A 13,966-nucleotide genomic window follows, 5' to 3' on the forward strand; every position below is an offset into this window, starting at 1 on the left:
CCCTGCCACCAGCCAATGGCTGGTGGTTGGTGCTCCGTGGGCCCCACCATGATGTATGTGTTTCATCCATGCCATCCATCTATTTTTCTAGAACATTTTATGGTGGAGGACCAAAAATGAGTAAATCCCAATCTCAAGTAGACCACATTACGGGAAACAATATTGAACAAACTTTGACCATTAAAAGCTGTTCGGGGCATAAAAGTTTTGGATCCAGCTGATATTAGTTTTTTCCCTAAATATGGGTCTTTATGACCTAATCAACAGATTGGATGTGAAATAAACAGTACAGTGGGCCTTAGGAGGATTTTAATGGTGGATATCAAGTCACTATTGTTTTCCTGTGGTGTGGCCAAAATGAGATTTATATACATCTAATTTTTGGGATCAATCCCTAAAATGATATGTAAAATTGGATGAACGGAATGGATGAAACACACACATCATGATAGGCCCACAGAGCACCGACCATCAGGGCTGATGGCAGGGGAGTAGCCGATCCGTTTCCCTCGTTCTTGCGTTGGCGACAAGACGCACAACGAACTCAGTTTGGACAACAACATAACTCCTGGTGAGGGGAATCTAAATCAAATCCCTACATCTGCGCCTGCTAAAAACAAGCGCCCTGCAAATACATACACTGAAAACCTATTATAGATCCAGACCATTCATGAAGAAGGTCCAATTAATTTTCTGATCAAAAGTAGCCATTTCCATTCATCACTGAATCACACGTGTGTAAAGATAACACGGTTGAAAATGTAAATCAAACTGTCTACGTTTAAAGTTCATACGTGCCAAACTAATTTTGAATTAAAGTAAATCTTAAAAAGGGCCAAAACAGATGAACGCCATAGATCTTGTATAATTGTGCCACGTATGTCAAGCTATGTGGCGCGTGTAAATGCGCAATTCGCTGATACTGCTGTCGCGAAGAAATACTCCGTCGATTGATGCGAGGAGAAATTGAAGACGTTAATCTAATGCAAGGGCCCACTTCGAGCACATGTATGAGATCTGATCCAACAGTTAGATGGATCCGACCGTTAGAATGTTTTGTCTACTAAATATGGCCACTCCAATGATCAGGAGGGCTACATTCGTACGAGAATATGAATGTTTAGAACCAAAAATCACCAATGGAAACAAGAATGGATTTGGTAGAGGATATTTAAACATTAAACCCCACCAGTGCATGGTTCAGATCTTTCTCACATGTGTCAATTAGCACGTACACTGCGATTCACCTATTTAATATCCATTCGCGCGATTCGCTTTAGCACTTCGTTACCACCTCGGGATCCTGCAATGCCTCTTCTTCTCCACAGCAAACGCCCAACGCGCCCCCTCTCTTTTGCATTTCTATATTTTCTCATATCTCTCTCTCTCTCTCTCGACGACGAAAATTTAGGGTTTGTCTTTCCGCTTTTCTTTCTTTTACCGAAATTAGGAATTTTCTTTTGGAAATATCGACAAGTTTCAAAACATTTGGGTGGAATTTTTAGAAATATTATGTTTTAGAACTTTCTAGGGATTCTTTGTTTTCTAAAATTCTTCATTTCTAGGGTTTGAATCCTTTTAGATTTTTATTTTTTATTTTTACTTCTCTTTTTAAATCTTTATTTCTAGGGTTTTGATTTTGACTTGGAATTATTTTTCTTTAAGGTACTTTTGTGTTTTGGTGAGTGAGATCGATTTGACATTTTGCACATTTGTTTTTTATCTTGTTTTCATTGATTCTGCATAAAATGCTGATGGGTTTGGATTGATATCAATGGATTCTGTGATCAACATCAGTTAGTTTTATTTTTTATTTTTTATTTTTTTATGTGATTGAATACGTAGTCAGTTTGTGGGGTTTTCTGCATTTCCATTGTTTCCGTCAATTTCATCAGTATTTTGAAATGATGCTCGGAGAATACAGGTCGGAGGGATTTCGAATATCTGTTTGGAATTAGGGGTTTTCTAAGTCTCTAATGATGAAGAGGCCGAAGATTGATGCCCCAAGTGGGCGACGATTGAGATTGTCCCACGTTCTGGTCGGCGTGGCAGCATTATATCTTATTTTCATCACACTGAAGTTCCCTCGGTTCCTAGAGATTGCTGCAATGCTGAGTGGCGACGACAGCTTCGTTGGCCTTGATGGATCGGATGGGGACGATCATGATGATTTGGACATGACTAAGCACTTGTCTGGTTCGGTGTACCAGGACACCTTCCACCGCAAATTGGAAGACAGCAGGAACCAGAATGCCCCACCGATGCCACAGATGGAGCACATCATGCCTGTTCAGCATCATTACGGGCAGGTAACAGGTGCGATATTCAGGAGGAGGAACAAGACGAGCAGTCTCACAGAATTGGAGAAGATGGCGCACGAAGCATGGACATTGGGGTTGAAGGCATGGGAAGAGGTGGAGGGTTCTGAGTTCCAGGAGATCAACCAGACTGCTGTGGTCAAGGCGAAGCCTGACCCATGCCCTTCTTCAGTGTCATTGAGTGGTGAAGAGTTGGTGAGGGCGGACCATATCATGTTTCTCCCATGTGGGCTCGCAGCCGGTTCATCGATAACAGTGATCGGGACGCCACATTTCGCCCACCGTGAGTATGTGCCTCAGCTCGTGAAGCTGCGACGTGGGGATGGACTGGTTTTGGTTTCACAGTTTCAGGTTGAGTTGCAGGGGCTGAAGGCAGTGGATGGTGAGGACCCACCAAGAATTCTGCATTTGAACCCCCGGCTGAAGGGAGATTGGAGCCAGAGGCCAGTCATCGAGCATAATACCTGCTATAGGATGCACTGGGGGACAGCTCAGAGATGTGATGGGATACCATCCAAGGAGGATGATGACCTGGGTAAGCCTTATTTTTCTTCATTGTTTTATAATTTCCTTGAATGAATTGTTAATTGACAGGTTGTACTGGTAAATAATCAAAGAATGTGGGAGAAAATGGTGAAGTAAATGCTTGTTTACTGTACAAATTATGAATAGGTCATTGGATCAAATGGCTGCAAATGGTTGTTCATTAAGTGTGTAGGGAATTGTAGAATTTAGTTTAGAGAAATTCTACAGTGCTCTCAGAGCACTATAAGTTCTAATGCTCCTAGTTGCATCGGCTTACTTGGAAATTCATTGATTGATTTGTAGTGTCTATCAAGTCTAGAACATATTTTGTGGACTACCATGAAAAATCACACTAATTGGATGAGCCAACCCATCCTTGATTTGGCCTTATTTTCTATAACCATCCTTCTTCCAAGCAAGGGATGGGATAAATATGATTGCCTAACAAAAGCGATAAACAATCAAGACCATCCATATTAAAAGCCATTTCTCAAATGGTTATTATGTGTCAAATTGCTGTGATGTTTTCTTGGTAGGCCACCAAATGTGTGTTGGACCAATGTTATAACTAGGAGCATGGTAGTCCACGAAATGTGTGTTGGACCATTGTAACTAACCACGAGCACGGTTGTCCACGGAATGTGTGTTGGACTATTGTAACTAACCAGGAGCATGGTAGTCCACGAAATGTGTGTTGGAAGTGGAACCAATGTAACTGGGGAAAACATTAGTGAGATTCAAGATGTCCAAAAGGTGGGTTCTGTTTTTGAAGAAGGTACTAGGTTGGGGTTGGCCTGGACAACCTTCAGTTACAAGGTTTCTGGCACGAAGGTGGTGTCGAACATAACATCTAGGATGGACCTTTCAGAGGCCAAAATTGGGTCCACGTGGAGAAGATTGTTGTGTATGTAAGTGGACTGCTAGTGACTATATTTTATGTATTTTTTTTCATTCTCTTCAGAAAATCTTGGCGTGCCCATGTGCCCTTTTGTTTAGGGAGTGTTTTTGCAAAGGAGGGAAAACATTAGTAAGATTCAAGATGTCCAAAAGGTGGGTTATGTTTTTTTAAGAAGGTACTAGGTGTAAGATTGAGAAGTGAGAAAGGAGGAGATTTTGGAAGGATGTGGGGTTGGCCTGGAGCCCTGGACAACCTTCAGTTGCAAGGTTTCTGGCTTGATGGTGGTGTCAAACATAACATCTAGGATGGGCCTTTTAGAGGCTAGAGTTGGGTCCTATGTGGAGAAGATTGTTGTGCATGTAAGTGAACCACAAGTGAAAATATTTTATGTATTTTTTTAATTTTTTTTCATTCTCTTTAGAAAATCTTGGTGTGCCTAGGTGCTCCTTTGTTTAGGGAGTGTTGTTGCCACCACAGGTGCTGGTCTTTCATTGGACCGCTATTGCTTATAAGTTGTAACTTTGGACCACTTCAACATAAGTAGCATATGTACTTGAATATATGCTTTATGAGGACATCAGTGTGGTGGAAACAACAAGCAATTGCAGTTTTCTGTCCGACGAGCAGCGGGAAGTCATAGAGGCATCAGAGGAAGAACATGCAAAGGGGTTAATGATAGAGGAAGACCATTAAGGAGAGTTGTTACCATCAGAGGATCATCACTAGAGATTTGGTTCCAGAGGTTTCATTGGATAAGGCCATTGTTATCACACCTCTCAAGGCTGCTAAACCTTCGGACAGGAGGGAAATGGAGACAGTTTATCAACATTTCCTTCCTTCGACTAACGATGCAATCACAGCCGAGTTGTTTCAATGGTCCAAAGACGTGCTCAGGCGGGCAAGGGTATGGTAGGAATGTCTTTCGGAGTGCGAGATGAAGACATAGCTGATTTCTTCCATTTTGTAAAAAACGAGGCAGCTTAGAGCCAAAAAGAAGCTCAACAATTAAGGAGTAGAAAATCTCCAAGGGGCTGGAGGGAACTCCTTATCTTGGAATGTTCAATCAACTACGACTTCGCATGGAAACCTGGCGAAGGTAAGCGGGGAAGATCAGGTAAAGTCGTTCCGCAATGTTAGTTCTCTCCTGGAACGTCTGCAATATCAAAAGGGCCCGGGTAAGGAAGGTCTGTAAAAAGGCGAAAGTGAAAATCATATCTCTACAGGAGACGCAATGCAGGGGCATTTTCACATCGGGCTCGAGTGGGGTAGCCTATGGGATGCAAGGACACACTTGGGGGGGGCAGCTCGTTTGAGGCGGGTAGCTCGTGAGAGGTGGGCCTTACCCGTGTGAGGCAGTACCCATGTGATTTGGGGCCCACGAGGGGGGTTCGACCGATGTCCTAATTCATGTGATATGGGGCCTGGGCTATGAGATAAAAGGATTAATTCGCCATGCTCTAACAGTTTGAGTTTTTAGAGCAAATGGTTAATTGTCCTGCATCAAATTGGTATCAAAGCGGGAGGTCTCGGGTTCGAGACTCCTCACCGGGGGTGATTAATGCAGGGGCATTTTCACACCGGGCTCGAGTGGGGTAGCCTGTGGGATGCAGGGACACACACGGGGTGGGCGGCCCGTGTGAGACGGGTGGCTCGTGTGAGGCGGTACCCATGTGATTTGGGGCCCATGAGGGGGGTTCGACCGAGGTCCTAACCCATGCGATGTGGGGCCTGGGCTATGAGATAAATGGATTAATTTGCCATGCTGTAACAGTTTGAGCTTTTAGAGCAAGTGGTTAATTATCCCGCATCAAGACGAAGCTTGAGTCCATTGACAGATGTATGATCGACTCCATTTGGGGCATTAGCAATATGGAATGGGTGTCCTCTGGAGGAAGCTTGATGCGTATGTGGGTCTTTTTTTTTTTTCCTTTTCTATCCTGTTGTGAGAAATCTCCTCTGGGAACTAGTGGGTCTTCACTGTGGTGTACTGTCCATCTTCCAACAGCATTTGGGATCATTTTTGGAACAAACTAGATCTTGTTAGGTTAAAGTGGGATGCGCCTTGGTGCGTTGGAGGAGGCTTTAATGTAGTGCGATTTCTTTGCGAAAAGTCTAATGGTGGTTGCATTAACAACAATATCAAGAAGTTTGCAGATTGGGTGGCAAAGCATAAAATTGTCGATTTACCATTACAGGGGGCCAAATTTACATGGACGAATGGTCGGCAAAACACAATTTTATCTCACCTTGATAGGTTTTTCGTTTCTTCTTATTGGCTTGCCAAATATCCGCTAGTTAATCAACGGGGGCTGTCGAGATTAACTTTGGACCACCACCCTATGATCCTCGAGTTGCCCACCAATGATTGGGGCCCTAAGCCGTTTAAATTTGAACTTGCATGGGTAGAATTGGAAGGTTTTAGAGATCTTATAACTGGGTGGTGGAATTCTATGGAGGTTGTTGGCTATGTTGAATTCCGAATATGCAAGACTTCTAAAAGAAAAAAATCAAAGGTTGGAAGGAGGTTTTGGGGGCTAGGGAAGCTAAGCTTGATAACATGGCTAAGGAAATTCACGAGCTGGACGTTGCGGAGGAGGGTGGATCTTTATTGGAAGAAGATAAGGTCAAGAGGGAGGCTTCTAAGTAATTATGCTAACCAATCCAAAGAGGAAGAAATCAAATGGTAGCAACGTTCGAGAGTGGTTTGGCTTAAGGAATGAGATAAAAACACTTGCTACTTTCACAGTATTACAAGCGCTCGGACCATGTGCAATCATGTTAGCAACTAGTTTATTGACAGAGAAAGGACTTCGAAAATAGGAAGGATATGCGACACCATTGTTGGCTATTACAGTAAGTTGCTTGCCGAGGATCTTTAGAACAGGTCGTGAGATTATTTATCTTTTGACAAATTGTCCAACAAGGATGCGGCTTCTCTTGAATCACCATTTTCCTTGGAAGAGGTCAAAGAAGCCACTGACTCCATGTGTGGTGATAAAGCTCTAGGCCCTGAGGGCTATCCAATTGCCTTTCTCTAGATGTTTTGGCCCATCCTATAAATGACGTAATGGACTTTGTCCATGAGTTCTATGAGCGTGGTAGGCTTCCGATTGATTTGGGAACTGCTTCTTTTATTATGCATCTCCCCAAGATTGAAGGAGCGGAGCAACTTAAAGATTTTCGGCCAATCAGCTTAATAGACAACCCTTACAAGATTTTAGCTAAGATCCTCGCATTGCGTTTTCGGGGGGTGTTGTCTAAGGTTATTGCTGACAATCAGGGGGCTTTTGTTGAAATGAGAAAATTGTTGAAATAGGGCTTAAGAAGCCATTTCTTATCTATTTAAACCTTTATTAGGTGGTAAAATACCCCAAAAACTACACACACAAGGTAGTAAAAAGCCATAGGTGCACAATTGCAACTAGGCACTTGGTGCATGCTTGAGGTAATTGCCTCACCCAATATAGGGGTGGCAATGGGCCGAGCTGCCCACCCCTGTAGGGCCAAGGCTTGGGCCCATAAATTGGGCCTAGGCTTGAAATCTAGGTCCATTACGGATCTTCTTCTCTTTTTTTTTCTTTTTTTTTTCTTTTTTTCCAGAATGGCGTTACAGCCCCGTGTCATGTAATGTGTCCCACCGTTACTCTTACATAACTGTTTTTGAATACCATGCTTGTGAGTGGTCCCATTTAATGTACATGTGTGGCTTAAAAGCACTTTTGGATCTAGGGTCGTGTTTCTATGATCGAAACCATTTACATCATCATCGTCATCGTCTAAGCCTTATCCCAACTAATTGGGGTTGGCTCCATGAATCCTTTTCCATTAGATTCATATGGGAAGTTATGGCATAATTTTGACCCCAGCTGCCAACCTGATGCAACCCTTCTCCTTTATTCAGGCTGGGGACTAGCAATGAGAGCATAAAACTCCCCATGTGCACAATGTAATAGACTATTAGATAGGTTTTTTTTAAAAATAAAATAAAATTATTTATTTATTTTAAGGTATAAAATGAAATAAGTTTTTATGGATTACAATCAAGTGCTATCTAATAGTCTATTACATAGGTAGATTAAATCAACAAGTTGATTACAATGACGCGGCCCTTCTTTATTTGCTCACTATGCTGGAAGGCTAATGAGTTAGTAGATCGATCACCTTTTTGTTCATTGCTCATTTGTAAGGGTTTGCAAGGGGGGTGCTTGGGTGATGCCAAAGTCTTTTTCGGACCTTTTTTGTGCTTGGCATGGAGGAGGGGTAGGTAGGTAGGGGTATTTGGAGATTGGCTTTGGTTGCCAGTTTGTGGGTGATTTGGCAGGAAAGGAATCACAGATGCTTTAACAAATTTTCAGGGAATATTTTGGTTTTTTATTTATATATAATTTTTTTTAAGGTAACATGGGCTCGAACCCATGACCTCAATGTTGAAACATACTTTGTCTGCTACTGAACCATGGGTTAGTTCAATTTTTATTTTTAGTAGGGCTAAAAGTGATGTAATTGAATGGGCGTAAGTGTCTCTGCCTTGAGAGGATGCTCTCTCTCATGTAACGATTGGGCTGCATTATAATTTGTTTCAACTCATTGGCCTTTTGGCCGTTCTGCCAATAAAATTGTTATCATTCAAAAAAGTTAAAAAAAAAAAAACATTTTATATTATGGGACTAATCATGGATGGAGGGGACACTAAAAGAATTCCTTAAATTCAAATTTTTTCAAACCTTTAATCATGTGACTCTTTTCCTTATGGGGTCGACTCTAACCTGACCCTGTAGAGCTAGGGCTAGGGCTGAGACCTTTCTAGCCCGATTAGGGCCAGGTTGGGGCTACAGCTAGGGCTTAGGGGACTAGGACCAAGCCAGGTCCAACATGGACAAAAGGCCCACGCCCTAGCTCGCCCTTGCCATCTTCAGCTAAGGGTCCAAGCAAGGCACATCATGGTCAAAATGCCTAGGTGTGCGCCTAGAACGCCTTTTGACTACACTACCCTACAAGTAGTGTCTTATAATTTAACGCTGCAATTTAAATGAGTGAAAGCAAAAGATTTTCAGATTTCCCCAAATTCTTCCATCTTCTCAAATTCAAAAATAGAAGAATAAAACCCATAATTATGCATGCAAAACATGCATAGAAATGGATTTTTAAATTGTTTCTACCGAATCTATACAAAAGAATCAACCATGAACAACCAAAAAAACGAAAGAAATCTCACGAAATGGGTTCTGACCCGTTCCATTCTTGGATCGTGATTGCTCCACACCCAACGCATAATTTCTCTTGAAACAACTCAAATTGTGTTGCCTAAATCCACCCACAAATAGATTTCCAACCCCTTTTTAAATTGTTTCTACCGAATCTATACAAAAGAATCAACCATGAACAACCAAAAAAACAAAAGAAATCTCACGAAATGGGTTCTGACCCATTCCACTCTTGGATCGTGATTGCTTCACACCCAACCCATAATTTCTCCTGAAACAACTCAAATTGTGTTGCCTAAATCCACCCACAAATAGAATCCAACCTATCAAAACCGGAATCATCCCGACACGGAACTCCATTGTCGCCAATCACTTCTTTGACTTGCGAACTCACCTCGGTCTCCTCTAACTGAGAATTGCATTCTTCAGGCCTAGAACTGCAAGCCCCACCAATCCCAACATCAACCTCAACCACAATCGTATCACCATCACTCCACATATCATCATCCTCCACGTAAACACCTGGGAAGAAGCATTTCCCCATTTCATTGATCCAAGCAACTGATCGCTGTGAACTGGTTTTCAGTTCAGTCATAACCATGTTGACAAAATCAACAAGATAGTTCATATTTCTCATTGAAATCTCAACAGTTGATCTCTTAAACCTAAAAGCATCAACAATCAAAGCAATTACATTTTTCTGGAAAATCAATCCATTCTCCATAATTGAAGAACATCACACATTGGGGCGATCCACTCTTGACAAAGTTCAAGTAGTTCTTGATAACGGATTTTGAATCAAAGGGACAAGACGAGTGTCCATTCTTCGCACCAACGCGCTGAAACTTAGACCGTACATCGGTGACATAACCATTGTAGTGGATTGTTCGCTTCCGCTTCTTCAATCCAGAAACTTTAACTGAATTAACGGTTTCCATATGTAAATCTAAAGCTGCTAGAAACTAATCAAGGAAAAGCAAAGCCCTAGGTATATTTACAGGAATTTATAGGTCTTGGCCTCCATTGTCAGAGGATATGCACTGAAGAAACCCTGTAATTACAGATGATGAAATACAATGATTAAAAGCTTAAAATTTTAAAAGCCCAGAACCATGGATCCGATCTAGGACCAAACCGTTCTTCACGGTCCGGTTCTGGTTCAGTTCTAGGGTGCTAAACAAAAGAATCAACCATGAACAACCAAAAAAACAAAAGAAATCTCACGAAATGGGTTCTGACCCGTTCCACTCTTGGATCGTGATTGCTTCACACCCAACCCATAATTTCTCCTGAAACAACTCAAATTGTGTTGCCTAAATCCACCCACAAATAGATTTCCAACACCCCCAAAACAAAAAACAAAAAACAAAAACAAAACAAAAAAAAAAAAAAAAAAAGAAGGGGAAAATGGATTTTTGTGTTTTTTTTTTTTTTCCCCTCAGTTTTTCTTCCTTCACATGCCGTTGTAATCCTATAGAATTTATAAATGGCCGCATGCAATATACTGCGATATATCAAAGTATCGCGAAATATCACCAGTAGTATGAGATATTATCGTCAATATGGGGGATTTGTACAAATCTCCCATTATTTTGTATCACTGAGGTATGATACTGATCGCATCAGTCAATACTATCAATATTTTAAACGGTGGCTTTTAAGAAGAGGATTGTTTGTTTGCCACACGACAGTGGATGACTTACAAGACAATTAACCAACTATATGCTATACGGGCGAAAGTTTGTGCGATTAGGAGCCAGAAGGAGCATAGGATGTGTTGCAGGATGAATGTGCGGGAAGAATAGAAAGGATAGATTCAGGAACATGGTCATATGGAGTAGCCAGAGAGTTGCCTCAAAATGAAATAAACGGAGTGACAGTTGAGATGGCTTGACCTATGAGTATTGATGCAAAGGTAATTTTTTTGTTAGGGTTGACATGACCTGAAAGGAGGGTGAGGGGAATACCTAAAAAGATTTGAATTGAGGTAATGGGGAGGGATAGACTCTGAAGACAATGCCTTAGGAACCATTGGCAAAACAAGATCCGTAAAGGCCCCAATTAGCTATGATGATGATGATAGTTATGGATTTCTCTTAAGGAGACAAAAGTCTATTTACACATCTGATGTGAGGCAAACTAAAGGAACAATTCTTTAGCTAAGGCTTAAAGGCACTATATGTGGTTAAAAATGTTTTCTCTTCTATCAGAATGCTCTCACAAGAGAAAAGAAACAGCTCTGATGCGTGGATCACTCAGAGCTGGCTCTTCCTTGCTGCCCTTTAATATGGTGTTTTTTTTTTTTTTTTTTTGTGGGGGGGGGGGGTTCCAAAATCATATTCGTTAACGTCTGATCAGGAATTGCTATTTTTAAAGGGTCTGTGGTTCATTCATTTCCTATGGATGACTCTTGTAGGTAAGCTACTCATTTCATGTCATTGAACTAGAGTTCATTCATAATAAAATGTGTTAATTCTTTTTATCCTTTTGTTATCCTCTTATCTCCAATCCAAGCCAATATATTGTCTTGACTTAAAAACTTTTATTTTGCTTGACAGTGGATGGATTTGGCAAATGTGAGAAATGGATGCGCGATGATATAGTAGATTCAAAAGAATCCAAGACTACTTCATGGCTCAGACGGTTCATAGGGCGTGCAAAGAAGCCGGAAATGACCTGGCCTTTTCCTTTTGCGGAGGGTAGACTGTTTATCCTAACTATACGAGCTGGGGTGGAAGGATACCATATCAATGTTGGGGGTCGACATGTGACTTCATTTGCTTATCGGACGGTATGTTGCTAACTAATCCAATGTTTTGAAAATTGGACCTCATCTAACCGATGAGGTCAATTGTTTGGTTGGACTGGACTGGCCTGGACCATACTTGATCGGTTCTGTTCAACTTCTCTTTAATGTACCAGGAATTTATTAAAAAGAAATGTATGTAAAATGGATAAAATAAAGATTAAAATTTACTAGTAAAACATAAATACATTTTGAATTAACATTTTGAACTGATAACAATCTATTAATACGGTGATTAGTGCTATTCATCCAGTGGGACAACATGTAGCTCAAAAGTCACAGTAATAGAGAGGAGATTTTTATTATTTTTTCTTTCTTTTCTTTTTACAGTGATCGAAAGGAGAAATGCCTAGGTACTTCATGTGAGGAGAGATTGAGAAATGAAATAGAGCACATGTGCCATCATGGTGGCATATGCATGTGAGATCCAGTTCAGTCATTAAGTGGAGCTGACTGTGAACATGCTTGAGCCTATAAATCATGCAAATCCTCTCATTGATGTGGTGCACACTTATATAAGGAAAATAGACAGTTAGAAAATCACCAAAAACAGCCTATATTCAACTTATGTATGTGGCCAACCTAAGTAATGGACAGGCCTAGCTTTTGGGATAAGGGCATATTCATTTTGAGCCCCACCTGGTACATAGCCCAACCTCATAACCGTATGCCACAATTCACTTCTTGAAACTCTTCTCCCTGAATAGAGTTTTAGCTTTTCTTGATTAAAAAATAATAAAAAAGTGACTAAATGGCACCATCATTGTGATGTTTGGGCTAGGTAATGGATCAGCCATATGGTGGCCCACTGTGTCAACATTGAATCACTGTGCATGCATGTAGTCAAGATGAATTTCCATGGTAACACAATACTTGGTTCTTATAAGGTAAATACACTAAAATGTGTCATTTTGTTTTATGAAAATCCATTTAATTCAAGATGCACTGCATAATGCAATGGCTAGGTTGTGTCATCTGTTGTCCCAAGGTTTCAAGTATATGTACCAGCTTCTGTCCCAAGCAATCCAGTACAACCCACTTGTACAAAATAGTAGAGACTGACTCGGTTCGAATCACCCCAACTCATTCATATCAGGGCAAGTCAGACGAGGGGCGATTCAGACGGAGTCGCCCCCATGTGACTCAGCTAGTTGAATGGCTTACCATGTGAGGTCCACAGTGGTTTCCATATGAAATCTTCCTTATCCATCGGGTCTGCCCCTCAATTTTTGTACTTGAGGCAAAGAATCAGGTGAATCCAGAAATCAGATCGGCCAAAACATAGGTAATGATGAGGAAGGATGCCTGCCATAGAGAAAAAATAATAATAATAACAATGAGATTGTGCGTGGGGCTTACCATGATTTTGATATGCCATCCAACCCGCTCTTAAGGTGCACCCCAACAAGGGATACCCCAAAAATCAAGTAGATCTAAAATACAGGTGAGCTACACCACTTGAATTTGGAGGCCTGGGCACACTTTTACATTGTTTCCTATGGTATGGCTCACCTGAGTTTTGGATCAACCTGATTTTTGTGGTGTCTCATCTTCACGGCGGGGCCACCTGAGGCCCCCAAGCGACTCAAACATGTGGTAGCCTACTAAGAGCTACACCTTGATTGTAATCATGGTGTGCCGTAAAGGCCATTACGTAAAGGTAACAGTGGTAACCGTTACACGTTACGGGGTCCTAACATACATAACAGCCGTTATGGAAAAAAAATGACCCGTAATTGCCGTTAACGACATGTTACATCCCCTATAAAGGCCATAATAACCCAATAATGGTCTATTATAGGACATATATAGGTTTTTCATACTTTTTAATCAACATTACGGGGCAGATACAGGTTTTTCAGGGGTTTTTTCAATAAATAAAAAAATAAAAAAGAGAGACCGTAACGGCCGTTACGGGGCTGTAACAACCGTTATGCCCCGTATTGTAAAGGTAATGGTGGTGGCCGTTATGGCCACCGTTACCATTACGGAACACCTTGATTGTAACAATCAACTCTATGTTTTGTTCTTTTTTGTTTTTTTAAATGAGAAACTTTGATACGCTGTCAAAGTGTGATGGATGATATATAGGCACTTAGAAATTGCATACAAAGCATACCAGTAATTCGATCTAAACAGTCCAAACTATGGTACCAATGTAGATATATAATGTACCAAAAATTGTCTGATTATCTGGTTGGTGGATTGGTGGACA

At 41.2% G+C, this 13,966-nt stretch overlaps 1 protein-coding gene across 2 annotated transcripts in view; it reads left to right on the forward strand.

Moving 5' to 3' along the window:
- The first annotated feature begins 1,318 nt into the window (after nt 1-1,318).
- LOC131243385 (hydroxyproline O-galactosyltransferase GALT2-like) overlaps nt 1,319-13,966 on the forward strand; it is a 37,514-nt gene continuing 24,866 nt past the window's right edge. The window contains exons 1-2 of one of the 2 annotated variants that reach the window (XM_058242720.1): nt 1,319-2,853; nt 11,504-11,736. In XM_058242720.1, the coding sequence (XP_058098703.1) occupies nt 1,977-2,853; nt 11,504-11,736 (1,110 nt within the window). In that variant the 5' untranslated portion in view covers nt 1,319-1,976. The remainder of the gene's footprint in view (nt 2,854-11,503; nt 11,737-13,966) is intronic. The other variant, XM_058242718.1, reaches the window with a different exon arrangement.

Source organism: Magnolia sinica, chromosome 1, assembly GCF_029962835.1.
Source record: "Magnolia sinica isolate HGM2019 chromosome 1, MsV1, whole genome shotgun sequence".
In the NCBI taxonomy this organism is placed as follows: Eukaryota; Viridiplantae; Streptophyta; class Magnoliopsida; order Magnoliales; family Magnoliaceae; genus Magnolia; species Magnolia sinica.